Genomic DNA, 20,922 nt, shown 5'->3' on the forward strand with positions numbered 1-20,922 from the left:
TAATAATTACTTTCCCACCAAAAGTGATTTCAATCCAATTCAATTAATATTTATCAAATGCAATAAACAATGTTCTGCGCTAGGTACAAAGTCCAGTTGCACTAATTTGGAACAGTAAAAGCTATTCAATTCATATTCTTACTGACAAGAAAGCTCTAGAAATTGTGTATTTTTGTATGTTCTAATATGAAATATCAACATTAATAACCACATTGGAAAAGAGCTGAGGTTAGTGTTGGATTTGCTGATAGACTGTTTGCTTTTCCTACTGATTTATGTTGCAAGGGGGGCAGGAGTTGGGGAGGAGGTGATTTTTGCCTCACAGAGTTAATAATAGTGATACCTTTGTTCTGCCCTTCCATTCACTTAGAGGTCTTGGGACTTGAAGAAGAGGAAGTAAAGAGGGACTAGTTGAGGCAGGATGACTTAATTTTTTTTGGTTAATCAAAAATATTTAATGAATATTACTTCCAAATTCCACTGAGAGATAAAGAGACAGAGAGAGGGAAAATACGAAAAAGTTTGCAGTACTTTATCTGCCTTTAAGCTATTGGGTTCAACATGGTCCATGATATGGGAAAAACAAAGCCACTCTATTTGAATATTGTTTCTGTTTCGAGCTTTATGAAATTTGGTTTAAAAAATTGCTAATATTTATTGTTAAATTAACATTACTTATATTTCCTGAAATCTATTATGTCATTATCTTTTTGTTGTTGTTGTTTTTCTTCTTTGGTATGTGCCATATGGCCCTATTTTTAATTGAGAATTCCAGATGACTCCCCAAGGTGTATTTGTAAGCACAGATTTACTTATGCATCTGATATAAAATTGTTAGCGCTACTAAAAGAACAACCTAAGAAAAAACATATCTGAGAAATAACTATTTGTTGAAAGTATAAGGTAAACCTTAACTAAAATAAAAGAATAATTTAGATGCTAATGTATTTTTCACAACTTCCCACCATTTTTTCTATTCCTGTAAAATTGAAGCTGTCAGAGTTCTTATGTGTGATTGTGTTAATAGGGGTTTGATTACTATTCGGGTCATTTAGATTTCCTCAGTTTGATGGCCACAGTTCGCACCCTGAAATCTACTTAGCCAGGTTACAACTGGTCACCAGCAGTACTAAGCAAGAAAATATCCAAGAATCAGCATGAAAACCAATATGAAAGTTACCAGAAAGACCACTCAAAAAGAAAAAACCTGATCAACTGTGCTGATAATACATTTTCCACATATTAAAATCAACACATGTATAAACAACACAATTCATTCAGTTTTCAGTATAAGAAATAGTATAAAAATAAGTTATAATGGTTTATAATTTGAAAAATAATTTATATTAGGATTGAAAATATACTGACATGTACCCAAGTATTAAAATATTGATTCTGGAAATTAATAAACTATCCCAAAGTATTAGGCAGTGTTATTATTCATGTCCCAATGAAGAACTTATCTCAGTATAAATAAACTACCTTCAAAAAGCAGAATAGAATATGTATAGATACATACATATGCATATAGCTATACATATATATTTCCTCAAAATAAACACACTAGAGAATACAAGCTAGAGCTTGTAGTCTCTTTGAAACTTGGTGAATATTATACCTAAAACTGATTAAGCACTTAGTAAATGCTTATGGAGTGTGTACAATACAGGGAATAAGTTAAACAGTATAATTTCTACATTAAATAACACCAGTTCATTTCTATAGTAAACGCCTTTATATTTCCTTAAATGACTTAAAAAATATCCTTGCAGCATAAGGGCAGATATTACTCCTACATCATAGATAAGGAAATTGAGGAACAAAGAGCTAAATAAACTGTAAAAGGTAATGCACTGAAACTGCCAAAGCCAGTTGTTGGTTTTTAGCTCAGGTTCCCTTCCTTTGGATAATTGTTGGTCTTGTTAACCTAAAACACTGTGAAGAAAATCTTTTTGATGTGAGCTCTCTCAGCAAAGAGTTCTTTCTCTGTGTTATGATTTTAACCAGCAAACTTCTCCACCATAATACTTGTCATCGGCAAATTGGGATTTCTCCTTTTGCTGTAAATCCTGAGGGAAATGAGGAAGGAGAAGCCTGGGAAGGCAGGTAAGATCATCAAGAGAAATTTTCATTTTTGAAGAGATGTTTCACTGACCTCTCCAGGAAGTAGGGTAACACCTTTTCTCCCACCTCTACTTTAAATTTGATCATCCCCAAATTCTCATGAGGCGCATAGGAACAGAATTCATAACTATTCCTTTACAGATAAGAAAAGTGAAACTTGTCAGAGAATCTAGAGAATTCACCTTCAGTTGCTTAACTTCTGAGTCTGTAAAAAGTCTCTATGACTAAAAAAAACCCACCATATAAAATCCTCCTGCTTTTACTTAAAATAATTCTAGTTGCTTAAAATTTAGTCTACTTGAAAGCTACCATTTTCCCCCATTTGTATTTGCAGTTAACTTTTAACCACTACAAAGTTATGCTCTGCAACAAAATGATTTTTTAATTTCTAGAATACTATAGAATTGCTTTAAAAAAAACAAGTGATATTTGGGAAGCACAAGAAAGATAATTCTGTCCTCTCTCTCCACCTCTGGCTGTAATATTTTATAAAATTGGTTTTATTCTGTTCAGGTAATAAAATGTTCCAATAATATCTTTATTTATGAGGATATAATCTTTCCACAAAATTGGACCAAAAGAAGTACTGTTCTTAATGCCTCTCCATGAAGTATCCCCTAAGTTTTTTTTCCCTTTCCTTCCTAGACTGAGATTAAAGCTGGTTGCTTTAATTTGCTCTCAAACTCCTTAGTATTTTTGGAAAACACATTACAGAGATGGATTATACGAAAATGAGTGGTAACTTTTGATTTATTATTACTGTTTGATGATTTTGAATCACCTCCTAAGCTGTTTTTAATCATCATTCTACTTGTTTCCTAGTAAGTGACATAAACACAAAGGTCAGGTTTACCAGTTTATAGGCATAATTTCAGATGTGGCAGAAAAGAAAATTACCAAATGAATAATAATGAAAAGTAAAGCCATTGGACCAAAAAGACAATCTGAACTATCCTCCCTTTATAAAAACTTACCCAGTGTTCCACAGGGCTTATTTTTATAAGTGCAGATATCATATCTATAGAGGAGAAAAAAGAGAAATGAAATTTGTAATCTGATCAAATTTGTAAAATATTTTTGTATATTCATCACATTTCTTTCATGGAGCTCTGGTTGTCAGACCACAATCAGCGCAATTATGAGCAGCCAGCTGGAGTGTCGGCATTTTCAGCACTCTGGGGGACAAGCCAGCTGCACTACACTCACAGCCTCTGGCTGCAAGCCAATGGGACACCTGCCAGTAAGAAAGAAAGGTTAAAGTGGATTTTTGTAATTGCAAGTTCCATAAAACCATCTACCATACTGTTTTGAAGCTAGAATAGCTTGTCTGCAGATTGCTACTGCTTCTACAGAAAGCAAATGGGTGACTTTTTATTCCCAATATCTTTTGGACCTGCTGGAATATTTTTTTATTATAGCCACAGACTATATTTTATACTTCTGAGCTATAAGCAATATTTGGAGTTCCCTTAACTCTAACACAGGTTCTTGTTTAAAAATAAACTAGGGGACTTCCCTGGTGGCACAGTGGTTAAGAACCCACCTGACAATGCAGGGGACACAGGTTCAAACCCTGGTCCAGGAAGATCCCACATGCCACGGAGCAACAAAGCCAGTGCACCACAACTACCGCTCCTGTGCTCTAGAGCCCGTGAGCCACAACTACTGAAGCCCGCACGCCTAGAGCCCATGCTCCACAACAAGAGAGGCCACTGCAATGAGAAGCCCGCGCACCGCAACGAAGAGTAGCCTCCGCTCACCGTTACTAGAGAAAGCCTGTGCGCAGCAACGAAGACCCAACGCAACCCAAAATAAAATATTAATTAATTAATTAATTTTTAAAAATAAGAATAAACTAGGGCAATACAGCAATGGGAATAAAATTGATATCACATAGTTTTCCTAGTTGTATACCAGCAATTTAGTGTGGTTAAAACACAAATATTTTACAAACAGCTAAATAAATAGCTCAATAGAAAGCTTTCCTAATGATGGTCAGATACTTATTCTAATGCTGTACTATATTATAACTCAGTACAAAAGATGGAATCCATAATGCTGCATATTTAAAAATATATTACATTTAGAATGCTAAATCAGTATTGATGTGGACATTTATTTTTAGTATTTTTATAATATCTTTGTAAACTAATCTCTAAAATCAAAAGTATTCAAAGTTCTAAAGTGAGAATAAAAAATAAAGTTAAAAAGACTGAACGTTTTTATTTGCCTACAATTTATGCGACAAATGAAAAGATTTTCAGGAAAAAAATAAAATTTCACCAACTAAATGAAAATCCAGGTTGTAAGTTTTTTTTTTTAATTGTATATAAATAATGGTTAGTCCATAGTACTAGAGGAAGGCGTTAATAATTAATCCCATTCTTGTTTATCAGATCGAAACTTATTTTCAAGAAACAAATATACCAGCATACCACTGGTTATTCTCATTAAAATCCCTAGAGATTCCCTTTGCCTATTTTTGAATTTCAAAATCTTCATCTTGTTCACTTTACATTTGAGAAAAGGGATTTCTTCTCCTCTTGCATACCATTCTCTTCTGACCATTCACATATTCATCTCCTCTCTTCTCTTGTAATTGGAAACCACAGGATTGCAGTATCTGGTACACTCTTGAATATAAGATAGAGAGAGGGTACTTGGTGTACTTACCAAAGCACCAGAAAGTATATTCTGGGTGTCACAACCAATTTATCTTGTGATTATATGTGTAATGCCTATGACATTACATAGACAGAACCCATACCAGCAGTCTTCAACAAAATGCAAAAAAAGGCTTCTCATGGGTAATGCAGATATAAATGTTTAAACGAAGCCTATTTCCAAATCCTCAATTTCCATATGTACCCTTTCCTAAAATTGATTTGCCTGAGGATGCATCTGCAAGTCACCAGTATTCTGTCCCTCTTTCGAGTCTCACAATCATCCTGTTTCTACTTTACAAAAAAGAAAGCATACTTCTCACCCATCCCAAACCTTGCTATGGTGCCTTGTTCCCCACCCACCCCTGTGGGTAAAAGTCTTCAGCGCATTAATGCAAAGGGATAATTCAAGAGTGCATTGGGGGAAAACCAAGATGGTGGATGAGTAGGAGGACGTGGAGTTCATCTCTCTCCACAAATGCATCAAGAATACATCTACAGATGGAACAATTCTCACAGAACACTGGCTGGACACTAGCAGAAGACCTTGGACACTGGAAAGGACAAGAAAGATCCCCGCACAACTGCGTAGGATGAAAGAAAGAAGGGAAAAAGAAGAGGAGAGGCAGCGGAACGGGATCTGTACCCCTGGGGTTGGGGGGGGAGCTAAAGCAGAGGGGCGGTTCCCGCATCTGGGGAAATCCCCTCACTGACGGGGAAATCAGTTGGGACAGAAGGGGAGCATCTGAGGCTGCTGGAGGAGGATGAAACGGCTTGTCTGTGGCAGATAGGACAGAGTGAGAACTACACAGATGGTCCGTGCCACAGCCCTGGGCGCCCCAGACTGGGACGTGTGTCTGCTGGTGCACACGGGGGGCGGGGGGAGGCGCTGAGAGCTGGAACATGCGGACTGAAGAGCAAACCTGGGAGCAAAACTGCTGTTGGCCGCCGAGGAGACAGCCTGAGAGGACGGGAGGGAGGAAATCCGCAACCAGGAATGCTTGTGGAGGAAACCCAGACTGCCATAGAAGCAAGGCACCACTGTTGAGTGATGTGCAGGGGGTGGAGCCGCCATTGCAGCCTCTCTCTCCCCACGCGCCGGCCAGCTGTCCCGCCAGGCACCAGGAAAAGCCCCCAACAGGGCTGGCCTTCTCATGCCTGCCACCAGGAGCTACAGAAAGCCCCCACCAGAGCTGACCGTCTCGCGCCGGCCGCCAGGCACTAGGAAACGCTCACCCTAGGGCCAGATCTCTTGTGCTTGTGGCCACCGGCTTTCCCGTGCATCTGTCGCCACCGGGGCCCCCGTGACCCAGGAAGTCGTGCCACCTCTGCGCCCTGTCCTCACCGGGGCAGACACGAATGCTCCAGGGCAGCCTTCGGAGCAGACTTATGGGGGTGGCCCACATACAGAGGTGGGGCTAAAACCACAGCTGAGCCCCAGGCGCAGAGCAACTAAGGAAGAGGAACAAATGAAGCACCGGACAAAGGATTAATCTCCAAAATATACAAACAGCTCATGCAGCTCAATATCAAAAAAACAAACAACCCAGTCAAAAAATGGGCAGAAGACCTAAACAGACATTTTTCCAAGGAAGACACACAGATGGCCAAGAGGCACATAAAAAGATGCTCAACATCACTAATTATTAGAGAAATGTAAATCAAAACTACAATAGATATCACCTCACACCGGTGAGAATGGCCATCATCACAAAAACCACAAACAATAAATGCTGGAGAGGGTGTGGAGAAAAGGGAACCCTCTTGCACTGTTGGTGGGAATGTAAATTGGTACAGCCACTATGGAGAACAGTATGGAGGTTCCTCAAAAAACTAAAAATAGAACTACCATATGACCCAGCAATCCCACTACTGGCCATATACCCAGAGAAAACCCTAATTCAAAAAGACACATGCACCCCAATGTTCACTGCAGCACTATTTACAATAGCCAGGACATGGAAGCAAGCTAAGTGTCCATTGACAGATGAATGGATAAAGAAGATGTAGCACATATATACAATGGAATACTACTCAGCCATAAAACGGAACAAATTGGGTCATTTGTAGAGACGTGGATGGACCTAGAGACTGTCATACAGAATAAAGTAAGTCAGAAAGAGAAAAACATCGTATATTAATGCATATATGTGGAATCTGAAAAAATTGGTATAGGCCATCTTATTTACAAAAAAGAAATAGAGACACAGATGTAGAGAACAAACGTATGGATACCAAGGGGGAAAGAGGGGTGTGTGATGAATTGGGAGACTGGGATTGACATATATATACTATTGATACTATGTATAAAATAGATAACTAATGAGAACCTACTGTATAGCACAGGGAACTCTACTCAATGCTCTGTGGTGACCTAAATGGGAAGGCAATCCAAAAAAGAGGGGATACCTGTATACGTATAGCTGATTCACTTTGCTGTACAATAGAAACTAACACAACATTGTAAAGCAACTATACTCCAATAAAAATTAAAAAAAAAAAAAAAAAAAAGAATGCATTGATCCTGGAGGATAATCCTTTATGAGCAAAGCAAGAAAAATTGAAGGGGATGACACTTGTTTCATCCTGGGAAGACCTGGGGTCTGTCAGTCTGATTGTTTATAAATCAATCTATATACCTATCTCACATTTAGAATTCAGAAGTGAGATGGTTGTCATGGAGTGTATTAACAGGTTGATTTGACCTAAAAAATGAAGTCAGGCTTGTTATTGACTGATAGTAAGTCTGACTTAGCTAAGTAGTTTGGGAACAAGGAATGATTTAGCCAGTCAGATTTTATGCAGACATTTTTCATGACCGAATGAAATAGGCAGCTCCAAAGTTTTGACAAAATTTATTTAAAGCATATACACAATATATAAAATGTTTTTAGCTATAGTCTCTGTAGTTACTTAAACTTGTGATAAAAAGTATTTTATTTTACTTATTTTTTTCTTTTCAACTCACTGCTTTTATTTATTCATTAATATCTTTATTGGAGTATAATTGTTTTACAATGTTGTGTTAGTTCCTGCTGTACAACAAAGTGAATCAGCTATATGTATACATATATCCCCATATCCCCTCCCTCTTGAGCCTCCCTCCCATCCTCCTTATCCCACCCCTCTAGGTCATCACAAAGCGTCAAGCTGATCTCCCTGTGCTATGCAGCAGTTTCCCACTAGCCACACATTTTACATTTGGTAGTGTATGTATGTCAATGCTACTCTCTCACTTTGTCCCAGCTTCCCCTCCCCACCCCCCCACCCCGTGACCTCAAGTCCGTTCTCTAGGCCTGCGTCTTTATTCCTGCCCTGCCACTAGTTTCATCAGTACCGTTGATAAAAAGTATTTTAGATATCAGCTTTAATATACACAAAGTGGTACATCATTTTAAAAAATTATTTTAGGAGGCAAATTAAGCAAAAAATTTGAAAAGCACAGATAAATACAACTTATATTTCCACCTCAAAGCAGTCCTTTCTCATCTCCTTTCCTTGTTCTCATTTTGCCTACACCCTTTATATTATACTCATGATGAATATTATTTCATTCTGCCATGACTGCAAAAATACCTACACAAAGGCTAAAGCCACCAACAAATAATACAAGCTAAAGCATCTTAGACTAGGATAATTCTATTTGCATTTTCTTCAGCTTTCTCCAATCCTCTAATATACCTATAGAATTCTCCATAAGCCATTCTATAGGGAAAAGATGGGATTTCCTAGTGGCTTCTTCATTCAATTCACACTCTATCCTTCTCTATTCTATATTCACAGAGAGCAGTTATGATCTATGCTTCACCTTTAATACCAAGTACTAAAGAGCAACATTTTTTTATTCATTCTTTCTTATACGGATGTACTGAGCACTTATCACATGCCCAGGTATAGTGCCATATACTAGAACCTAAAGATGAATCAGTAAGTTGTAGTCTATTTGGGAAAAGACACATAAGCAGATAAGTTACAAAATAATGTGAGAAGATGATTAAATAAAATAATGTAAAAAAAGTTAAACAATACAACAGAGCCAATACTTATTAGCTATTATAATTATTGTGACAGTCAAGTTATATACAAAATACTATGGAAATACAGATGAAGGAATGGTTCTACAATAGAAAACTAGGAAACAGATTCATATATAACATAACATCTGAAACAGATTTTAAAGACGTAGCCAGATAAAATAAAAAAGGAAAGGGTATGGCATAAATGGGGAACTATGAAAAGTTCAGAGAGGCTGAAACATTGAACATATAGGGTAAAATAGCAGAATACAAACTTGGAGAGTTGGTGTGGGAAGGAGGGCTATTAACTACCTTGAATGCCAAACCAGATTTCTTTTTTCCTACAGGCAAAAGAAAATTAGAAAATAAATTTGCATAGTAGGAAATTTTTTTTTTTAAAGTATGTTTATATGAATGTGTATACAGATTAAGTTTGTACACAGATAAAAGTCTGGGAGCTTAACGGTGGGTAGCTGAGAAGGAGGTGGGAGAGTAGGGAGAATATAATGATTTCTACTCTATTATATAAATTTCTATATAGCTAATGTTTAATCAGAAAGCATTTCAGCTATGCTGGCCTCTGATGATCAACACAAGAGATAGTTTATAGCTAGTCTAATTAATGTTTAATAAATGTTGAAAATGTGTTTTTCATTGAAGAAAAAAAGTAATGGTGTTCCAGATCTGTAGATTTGCAAAAGATTTCAGAAGCACTCTACTGCTCTTCATGAACACTTACAAGAATTCAGCAAACATTGTAGGCTATACACTTAGGTAAAGCTTCTGAGACTTGTGTGTCCACTCATTGGTTTGGAGGATCATGGTGCCAACTGACAACTATAAGGGTAACAGAATTCTGTCCCTAAAATATGTTCATGCACACATTGAGTGCATTTTTTCACGCAAAGTATTGTCAGAGCACTGAAATAACAACTGAAATGTCATCCAACTTATAAAATAAGGAGTATGAACTATTTTGTGCCTCCTTGTTTATTTAATAAATATTTGTATGTTTAATGAAATTTGATCTAAAACTCCCCTTCATTACAATAGATAACAACACTCACTCACCAAACCCTCAGAGTATGCCTGATCATATTCACTTAGGTCAATTTGAAACAATAAAAATTCCTGATTGATGGAAGGAAGAGGTGATACAGTAATAAGAAAAATATTTACATGTAGCTATATCTATCATGATACATACTTCTAAAAGACTAGATTGAATTTCCACTTCAACACAGAATTGATTAACACAAATATTTTTCCATTCCTTGATTGTGTGTGCTTGTTCAACATTGTGTTATCTGTACATAACAAAATGTTCAGCCTAAGTGCAAAGTAATCATTTGAGACATTTTTTAAAAATTAAAAATTGCTTTAATTCCATTACTTCCATACTTTTATAAACTTAGTCTTTCACATTTTACCTTTTTAAATGTGTTTTTTATGTTATTTCATATTCCATCCGTTTTCTCATAACTATTTTTCCTTCTTTTTCATGCATATATTTCTGAATCTTTCCTTTCCTACAAATATCATCTTTGCCCCATATTTCTACAGACGATAAGAATCTTGGTGAGTTATCTAATTCAAGCTATGCTATGCTTAAACCAGGACTTCTCAAATTAGGCCAAGGATGAACCAGCTTATTTCAGCTTCTATATATATATCCCTCAGTCTTCTCACATCTAACCTCTAAACATCAGTTTTCCACATTATGCTATGATAATCCTCACAAACTTCACACTGCACCCCTTTCTTGTGATTTTCTCATTTTTACCTCACATCAAATTCACTCTATACTCTATCAACTCTTCTCTGCCATACCATGGTTTTGCCTTATTTTCCTCCAAACCTGAGCCACTTCGGGAAAAACTGCAAAGAAAAAAAGTGCAAGGAATCTTGCTTTAACCCAAAGATATAATCTGTGTGCTTTTAGGATTTACCTTGCTGCCACATAAATTGAAGAAAGAAGAGACAGAGGAAAAGGAGTTTCCCATTACCCACTCTCAGCACCCTTTAAACAAATCGTCTCTACTAAATCTTGACCAACCCAGATGTGGCAGGAGCACCAAAACTTGGGCCTTTGGTCTAAACTACAGGCTAGGCTAAGAAGTACACTGGCATCCTAAGTAGTGAGAGAAAAGCTGAAATATGATTAGAAGAGGTTCTCTGGATTCTGAAAAACAGCACTTTATCACTGTGGTACTTTTTTCTTTGTTTTCTTTTCATGAAAGAATAATAAAGGGCTCAATCAAGGCAGGTGAAAAAGAGCTAAGAAACGTGATCATGGGGATTCTATGTAAAGCCAGATACATAAAGGAAATCAGGGTTCCTTTTGGGTGAGTAGATGAATGCATACATTGTCATTTCCTTACCCTAAATTCATATGGTTGAATTCTGAGCAAGATCAAAACCAGAGTTGGCTAAATATCTGTTACTATAACATGGGTATACTTTTCTGCTGTGGATACTTTCAGCTACTGAATCTCCTAATCACTTTGGCTAGGCATGGCTATCAGAAGAAACTGACCAAAACACATGATGCAGCTCCATTTTAAGGTCTGCAAAATATAGCACTACCTTACAATGATGAAATACCTAGATGGGTTCTTCAAACCTTTTCCAAAAACTACATTCCATTCTTATGTAAGAGAAATGATCATTGCAAAGAAGCATTCCTTTCAAAGATTTACTTTTGAAAATGGAATGAATTAAAATCTAAACTTTGAGTCTCATTTGTTTAACACTGAGTCACAGACTAGCTTCCAAACAGAATGTCCTATGTACTGTGCTGTCTCATTTTGTTCTCTTAGATGTGGTGGTGAAAGCCAAGTGATAGTGACACAGCACTTTTCAGCTTTCTTTACATGTACTGATATGAAACACGACCTCACTTCTAAAGACAATTGTAATAAAATAATGAGGAGAAAAATTATTTTAACCCAACATGTGTGAGAATGTACACCACTTTTTATGATAAATGAAAAAGATTATAAGACCACCTGCCTTAGTTTGGGCTGCTATAACAGAATGTCATAGACTGGGTGGCTTAAATGACAGATATTTATTTCTCATAGTTTTGGAGGCTGGGAATACCAACATCAAGGTGGCCTCAGATTCACTGTCTGGTGAGAGCCTACTTCCTAGCTTGTACACAGCTGGCTTTTCCTTGTGTGTGCACATGGCCTTTGATTGGTGCTTGCTCATGAAGAGAGAGAAAGCTCTGGTGTCTTTTCCTCTTCTTATAAGGGCACTAATCACATCATGAGGACTCTACCCTCATGACCTCAACTAAATCTAATTACTTCACAAAGGCCTCACTCCCAAATACCATCACACTGGGGATTAGGACTTCAACACTGGAATTGGGGGGGTGGAGGGGACAAATATTCAGTCCATAACATTTTACTTCTACCCCTCAGATTCACGTACAAATTCATGTCCTTCTCACGTACAAAATACATTCATTCTATCCCAACAGCCTCAAAAGTCTTAATTCATTCCAGTATCAACTCTAAAGTCCAGAGTCTTACCTAAATATCATCTAAATCAGATATGGGTGAGACTCTAGGTATAACTCATCCTGAGGCGAAATTCCTTTTCAGTTGTGAACTTTTGAAACCAGAAAAGTTATGTTTCCAAATGGAGGATTAGGCATAGAATAAATGTTCCCATTCCAAAAGGGAGAAATCAGAAGGAAGAAAGGGGCGATGGGTCCCAAGTAAGTCCAAAACCTAGCAAGGCAAATGCCATTAGATCTTAAGGCTTGAGAATAATCCTCTTTGGTATGACGTTCTCCCCTCCAGAACCACTGGGGTGGTGGCATCACCCCATGGCTTTATGAGGTGGCCTCACCCCTTCAGCTTGGCAGAGGCTGCCCACCTGGCTTCACCCACTCTGCTTCTATGAGGGCCCTCCCATGCAGCTCTGCAGGGCAATGGCCCCGCCCTTTGAAACCAGGGTAGAAATAGTCTTGCCTCCCAGCCTGCACAGTCTGGGCCTGTGGTGGGAGTAGTAGCCCTGCTGATCTCTGAATTGTCTTTGGGGTCCTTCTTCCCTTTTCTTAAAGGATAATGCATGTTCACATCCTTCCTTCATTACATCCTATTTTCTCTGTTTCCTTTTGTCCCAGCTGGCAGTGTTTTCCCTGGTATAATCCCATCTCTATTCCTGACTGTTTAGATGGCTGATTAGGTGTGTAGTTCATATCCACACTACTCTCCCTATTAAATGGTCAGTCAGCCACACATTTAGTGTTCTCTTTTGAACACGCTTCCTCACTTTTTGCAATTTGGATAGGATGAGGATTTTCCAAATCTTGAACTGCCAGTTCCTTTTTTGCTTAATAATTCCTTCTTCATGTCTCTCTTCTTGCATTTTGCTATAAGCGGTCAGGAGGAACCAAGGCCCTCCTTCAATGCTTTGCTTAGAAATCTCCTCAGCTAAATATCCAATTTCATCGCTCACAAGTTCTACCTTCCACAAAATACTAGAACACAAACATAATTTGGCCAAGTTTTTTGCCACTTTATGACAAGGTTCAACAAGGTTCACCTTTTCTCCATTGTCCAATAACCCTCATTTCTGACAGAGATATCGCCAAAATGGTCTTTCTATCTGTATTTTTATCAACATTCTGCTCATGATTATTTGTGTATTCTCTAAGAACATGGAAGCTTTCTCTACAACTCTCCTCTTTTCTTTCTGAGCTCTCACCAGAATCGTCTTTAAAAGTCCCTTCACAGCAATCTTAGGTTCTTCTAGCAGGCATCTCAAAACTTTTTCAGTCTCTACTCACTATCCAGTTTCAAACCTTCCACATTTCAAAGTATTTGTTACAGGAGTACCCCACTTCTCAGTACCAATTGCTGAATTAGTCAGCTTGGGCTGCTATAACAAAATACCATAGACTGGGTGGCTTAATCAACAAATATTTATTTCTCATATTTCTGGAGCTACGAAGTCCAAGATCAAGGTGCTGGCAGATCCTTTGTCTGGTGAAGGCCCTCTTGCTGACTTGCAGACAGCTGCCTCTTTGCTGTATCCTCACATGGCAGAGAGAGAGGGGGGTCTGGTCTTGTTGTCTTCTTATAGGGGCACCAATTCCATCATGGGGGCTCTACCCTCAAAACCTCATCTAAATCTAATTACTTCCTGAAGGTCTTAACCTCCTAATACTATAACACTGGGGGTTAAGATTATAACATATGCATTTTAGGTGACCACATTCAGTCCACAACACTACTTTAAACAGTGAATTTGATTCAGTTTATGAACTTCACAAGTTACATTTTTTATAATACTCATCTCTTTTTCCAAATGACATTAATTATCTTGGAAAAGTTACTTGCTGATATTTTTGAACCCTTAAAACCCAAGACCACCCATATGTATATTATCTGATGAGGTAACATATTTATATTATTATGTGACTATCTTATACAATACTTCTCAAAGATATGTCAGGGTTATTTGCTTAATAAATATTAGGTGTATTTAGCTACTAATTCTTGTCTTATGTCAGAGGCTACCAGTGTTTCTCCTCATGGAATGAATTAAAGATTTACCATTAGATTGTAAAACATAGCCCGCCCTAGCTATTCACATGATAATATGAATTTTCCATTCATTCTACTAGGGTTTTTCTATTGGGAAGCACAGAGATAGTTAGCAAAGAATGCCTTTGCCCTTGCAAAACTGTCCCAAGCCATTGCAAAATGTTGATCTATCTGACAAGACTGAAATTTTCGTATCTAAGTTATAAAAGCCTACCAACACAGGATTTTCGTTCCTTGACAATCATCAGTAGCCTCAATTCAACAGATTATCATTTTTGTCCTCTGGGGCTATCCTCAATAGTATTTCAATCCTTTTCCATCTCCTGGTTAACTGATTAACTTTCTCCTTGATTGTTTTGTCACTAAATCATGATATATTCTTTACAATGAATAAATTGTTTCTATATTTCTACACATTCACAAAAATGGGATATTACGTTGTTTGCATCCTGTCTTTTAGCTAACAATATATTTTGAGCATCTTTCTATGTCAGTAAAGAAATATGCACATCATTTTAATGACTTTGTCAAATTCTGCTGTAACAAAATTTAAACAATGCCCTATTGTTGAAAACCTAAATGGTTTCCACTGATATAAACTTAATCACAATGAACATCACTATAATTTTGCACATTTATCTGATAATCTTTTCATATTAAAATCCTAGAAGAGAAACACATTTAAGGATTATCATTCATATTGTAATGATCTCACCCTTGCCCACTTCAATAACCTTATGTCCACCTCTCTCCCCTCTCTGCAATCTCAAGTCGTATTTACCTTCTTTTGGTTTCCTGAACATACCATATTTCCTTCCATTTCATGAACTTTGACCTTGCTCTTACCTCTATCTGAAACACTTTTCTACCAACCCTACTCTCTTTGCTAGGTTACTCCTACTAATCTTTCAGATTCCTAGTCAATGCACTTCCTCAAGGAAGTCTTCCTTGACTAGATGAGGTTCCCCTAATCAATACTTGTCGAACTCCCTAAATTTTTCCTTCATAGCTCTTATCAGACTGGTACTTTCATGTATGTGTCTTTCCCACTAGACTGCAAATTCTTTGAGATTAGGGACTGGGCTGTTTTGCTCACTACTGTATCCCAGCACCCAGCACATTGCCTGGAGCACAATAGGTATTTAGTGTTTATAGAATTAATGCCCTCTAGAAAAGTTATATCAATTTATGCTTCCACAATCCTATTTCCTGATACCCTTGTCACCAGTTAATGAGAAGAAAGTTATTTTAAGGTATTGAAACAAAGTTAAATAATGAAGTTCTTGTGTGTTTGTCAGGGAAGCAGAATTTTTTTAAAGGTACATTTAATATAGCATTGTCTTGGTAAGTAGATAATGGAATAAGTTTGATTCATTAAAAATTTATCTACTAAAAGATTCTCTCATATTAATAAATTTAAAAACGAAACCACTTTTTCAACAAATATTTACTGAGAGCTTACCATGTGTTGGGATAAGGAAAAACATGGACAGAACTAACTTACTCTTCATCTGAAGATGCTTAGAAACTTTTCTAAGATCAGTAAAGGTTTAATCAGGCATCATGAGAAAGAGAAACTCTTTTCACTCTTTTACACCACTGGAGTACAATTTATTGGACTCAACTTTATTCATTTTAGTTATTTTTGTGCCCTCTTTTTCCTTTGTTCTTTCACAAGAACTGGATAACCTTTTCTCAGCGTAGCTGTATTCATCCTTTGAGATCCAACTCTACTTATAACACCCTAATTTATATCCTTAAGTATCTCTTGTTGGGGTGAATGCAAATATCTTTTATCCAACTCTACCTTATATGTAGCTTATTATTCCTAAAGCATAACTCTGCTCATGCCATTCTCCCACTCAAAAATTCAACTCTCTCCAAAAATCTAAACACTATAGCTTGGAGTTCAAGAACCCTCAAAAATCTCAATTTACCTTTCTAGAATTATCTTTTACTTCTCCCTATATATGTCTTTTATTCTAGCTAAATTTGACTGGTGGTGCAGTGGTTAAGAATCTGCCTGCCAATTCAGGGGACACGGCTTCGATCCCTGGTCTGGGAAGATCCCACATGTCACACAGCAACTAAGCCCGTGAGCCACAACTATTGAGCCTGTGCTCTAGAGCCCGTGAGCCACAACTACTGAGCCCGTGCACCACAACTACTGAAACTTGCGTGCCCTAGAGCCCACGTGCCACAATTACTGGGCCCACGTGCCACAACTACTGGGCCCACGCGCCACAACTACTGAAGCCCGCGTGCCTAGAGCCCATGCTGTGCAACAAGAGAAGCCACCACAATGAGAAGCCCGCGTACCACAACAAAGAGTAGCCCCCGCTTGCCGCAACTACAGAAAGCCCGCACGCAGCAATGAAGACCCAACGCAGCCAAAAAAAAAAAAAAAAAATTGACTAGATACTCACCACTGTCTAAAAAGGCCCTCATCTTTCTCACGTCCCACACTTTGATCATGCAATATCCTCCTCCATTTATACTGTGAAATTCTAGACATTCTTTAGGCTCAGTTCCAATATCTTATCCTTCATTATGCCTGAAGTGACCTATTCCTTCTCTAATTATTACAGCATTCTGTGTTTCACAGTGTTGTTTTATACCACAGTTTCTTATATAAACTTCCTTTTCCTCCCAGATACTCTCATCAGTATTTAGGGGATATAATAAAATCTGCCCCCCCCCAAAAAAAGAGAAAGAAAACAAAATATAATGACTATGAGAGTTTGATGGGTTTCTTATCCTTGGGATATTTATATTTCTCATTGTAAAATTATTAAATGGTCCTCAGATTATGATTAAGCTTTTCATGTGGTTTAGCAACAAAGAAGAAAAGTGCTGATTATGTTAACTTGTACAGTTTAGTCCACTGTCAGGCCTATTTGTCACTGTAAATTAATAATGAATGGGGCATTTTTATTCCATATAGATCAGTTTCAAAAGTTTGGTTAATTGTATATCTTTAAAAGTGGATTTGAAGGCTAACAAAAATCAGATTTTTAAATCTCCAAGGTTAAGGGCCAGGTTCTAGAGTATAATAAATTCACCTAATTAATAAATGCTACCCTGAGTTATATATTTTCTTCTTTAGGGAGTAAATAAGAATCTCAATATTCCCTCACAGCTGTAGGAACAAACACATCATGTACTTTTAATGTTAAAATATTTTCAACCATCACAGCACCTAGAACAAAAATGGATAAGATTGTTGAATAAAAAAAAGGTTCGTTTTCTAAAAAATAAAATAATTAATAGGTTGCTCTTTGGTTAGAAAACAAATTACCTGCCTATAAAAAAATACAGCTTCGTTTAGTACTAAAAATTAATTTTGACATCACATAGGATGGAAATGCTTTATAAACAATGTAAAATTGATCAGTCCATTTTATATTATTTATAATATAAGGACAGTTTATACAAATAACTTTACACACTTACTACATACAAATTTTTTTTCTTTCTAAGTTTTTACTATAGCATCCTTTTAGTTTTACAGAACATGGTAGACCACAAGAGCTCTTTGCCTTAAAATAAAGTACATAGCTTATTTTGTCTTTTTCCTCAAAAACCTCAAAACCAAAGAAGCTATTTAAAGCAAAAAAGGAAAAACATAATATACATGTAAAGCACTGCTCAATAGGGAGAAGAATTTTTCTATTGTTAGTATATGGGTCTTTTAAATCTAGCCACAAGCAACCAATAGTCTAGTTCTGTTTGTCAGTACTTTAGTAGTTGATTTGAAAAGATAAATAATTTTTATTTGTGGTCAGTAAACTATTTAACAACATTGATTTTGAAAGTCTGACTGTGTTTCCAAAATGCATATGAACAGGCTACTCTTAGAAAAAAACCACAGCATCTTAACATTTGTAAATATGTATATAAAATAGAAATATAACTTAAAACTTCAACATAATCATTTCTCTCTTTTATTGATATTCACCATCAAACCAATGAACAGTTGTCGTTTGTATTCTAAAATATGGTCTAGTTAAAGAAAGTGGGGAAAGAGGTCATATTGACTATCCTTCTGATTTAATGGAACATCATACTACACTGTCTTATTAACAGAATTGATTATAACTTGAATTACATTACCTCTATCAAGTCAACTAGACATATTTTCCATAAGGACTGATCATAAGTCAGAATTAACTGTTAATTTTCCTCAGTCAGAAAAAGAGAATGAAAAAAATGCAGGTTTACTTAATGAGCTACTACGATCATAAATGCCTCAAATGCCCTTTGAGCAGTCTGATGTAATCACTTAGGATCCAGTGTTGCAAAAGATTTCACATGTCCCATAGTCACTTATTTTAACATTCTATGTGTAAAAATTTCCTCATATCTAACTAAATCCTTCATGACACAGGTTAAATTGATTTCGTCTTGTTTGACCTTCAGTGAAGATTGAGACCATCTGTTCTCCATCCTTTACACATAAATACCTCTAAGTCTTCTCTGGAATAATAATAATCCCTGCTACTTTAAAATTTTTCTTTTAGGTTTCTTTGTCAACCCTTTAATCATCTTTGTGGTCCTCCTCTGAACTTCCTCCAAGTTCTCCATGTCCTTCTTTAGTGGTAGAGCCCAGAACTAGAAACAATGCTCTCAAAAGGGTCTGACCAGTGGCAAGTACAATGGGAAAATAATCTCAAGTTTCCCACATTCTTGATTTTTATTTATATGACCTTACATTGTGTTTGCTTTAACCACAACACTACATTATTAACCCATAATAATCTTATTATTCCTTTATTACTGAGGGGACTTCCAACTTTACTTAAATATAGTCAGTTACTTACCCTTTGAAGTTTATGATATTCTTCCTCTCTAATCATATTGCTTCATATCTGTACCCTAACATATTTCATTATCCTAGTTTCTAATCAATATTCCAATTTGCTGAATTATTTTAGTCTAACACCACTTTCTACTCTGATATAGTAAGGTATTGATGTCTCTTGTCATATTTCTCTCCAATTCCAATTTGTAATAATTTATTAAGAATATTAGAATAAGTGATCATTACATGTCTATAAGAGGGGATTAAGTGTTCTGAAAAAAAAATTGAATGCCAGCATTTATCCTCTGAAAAAGTATGATTATGGAGACCCTGTTAAATTTGCTCCATCACCTTCAGGCACTAGCCCAGCACTGTCTGTCTCAGGGGCTAGAGGGTAGGAGATATGAAAAACCAAAATGCTTTCATAATTTCAAAAGGTCTCAAAGAGCTAGATTAAAATTTTCCCAATATACTGACCAGTTTCTTTTGTAGAAAACAATAAAAAGCTTGCAGAATCACAATACATTATAACTATTTGGGTTACCTTGCTCTACTAGGCAGGCCTTCCATTCTGTCATTAACTGAACAAGATTTGTTTGAATAAGTTTACTGATAAGTACCAAAAAAAGTACTTTCATAATGACCTTATTACATGTTGAGCTATTTCAGATAAAATACCAAGAAAATTGAATTGACCTGGTTTCCACTGGGTAGGAACTTATTAAGATGGAAGTATATATAGCCAGATAAGATCCATCAAGTCACCTATTGCTATCACACAGACATGAATTATATATTAAACACTGTTAGATTGACTCTTGTATCATTATAAATTATACCTTTTTATCTGTAGTAAAAAAAAAAAAAAGAGTAAAGGTACTTAAGAGATGAAAGACAAAGATCAGTACATAAATGCCATGGAAAAGAAAAGTAATCATGGTGTTCTATGTTCCATCTGAACAAAGCTGTTCCCGACAAACTTTTTTTTTTTTTCCCCAATTTATTTATTTATTTATTTATTTATTTATTTATTTTTGGCTGTGTTGGGTCTTCATTTCTGTGCGAGGGCTTTCTCTAGTTGTGGCAAGCGGGGGCCACTCTTCATCGCGGTGTGCGGGCCTCTCACTATCGCGGCTTGTTGCGGAGCATAGGCTCCAGACGCGCAGGCTCAGTAGTTGTGGCTCACGGGCCCAGTTGCTCCGTGGCATGTGGGATCTTCCCAGACCAGGGCTCGATCCCGTGTCCCCTGCATTGGCAGGCGGACTCTCAACCACTGCACCACCAGGGAAGCCTCCCGACAAACTTTTATTAAAAATATCAAGTGAGTACAAATACTGTCCTCTACAAAGTGCAAAAGCAAAAGATGTTTCTAACTTTTATAGTTATAAATAAGAAACAAAGGTTAATTCATTGTTTAAAATTAAAATGGTAACCAGGACTTCCCTGGTGGTCCAGTGGTTAAAGACTTTGCCTTCCAATGCAGGGGGTGCGGGTTTGATCCCTGGTCAGGGAGCTAAGATCCCACATGCCTCGTGGCCAAAAAACCAAAACATAAAACAGAAGCAATATTATAACAAATTCAATAAAGACTTTAAAAATGGTCCACATCGAAAAAATACTATTTAAAAAAAAATTTAAATGGTAACCAAAAGAAGAATTAAAAATGATTAACTATATTAGGAAGATGGGCATAAAGTCAGTGGTTTAAATCAGTGAAATTGTTATCCATAAGAGAAATAAATAAAAGAGAATGT

General features: G+C 36.7%; 1 protein-coding gene across 12 annotated transcripts in view; it reads right to left on the reverse strand.

Annotated features, from left to right (window-relative positions):
* ADAMTS6 (ADAM metallopeptidase with thrombospondin type 1 motif 6) overlaps positions 1–20,922 on the reverse strand; it is a 274,672-nt gene that overhangs the window by 164,703 nt on the left and 89,047 nt on the right. For all 12 annotated transcript variants that reach the window (XR_014242107.1, XR_014242108.1, XM_082383163.1 and 9 more), the window contains one exon: positions 3,099–3,142. Coding sequence is in view for 10 of the 12 variants with exons in the window: in XM_082383163.1 (XP_082239289.1) it covers positions 3,099–3,142 (44 nt within the window). In the remaining 2 variants the exon portion in view is untranslated. The remainder of the gene's footprint in view (positions 1–3,098; positions 3,143–20,922) is intronic.

This window comes from Balaenoptera borealis, assembly GCF_965194805.1.
Source record: "Balaenoptera borealis genome assembly, chromosome: 2".
NCBI classification, from domain to species: Eukaryota; Metazoa; Chordata; class Mammalia; order Artiodactyla; family Balaenopteridae; genus Balaenoptera; species Balaenoptera borealis.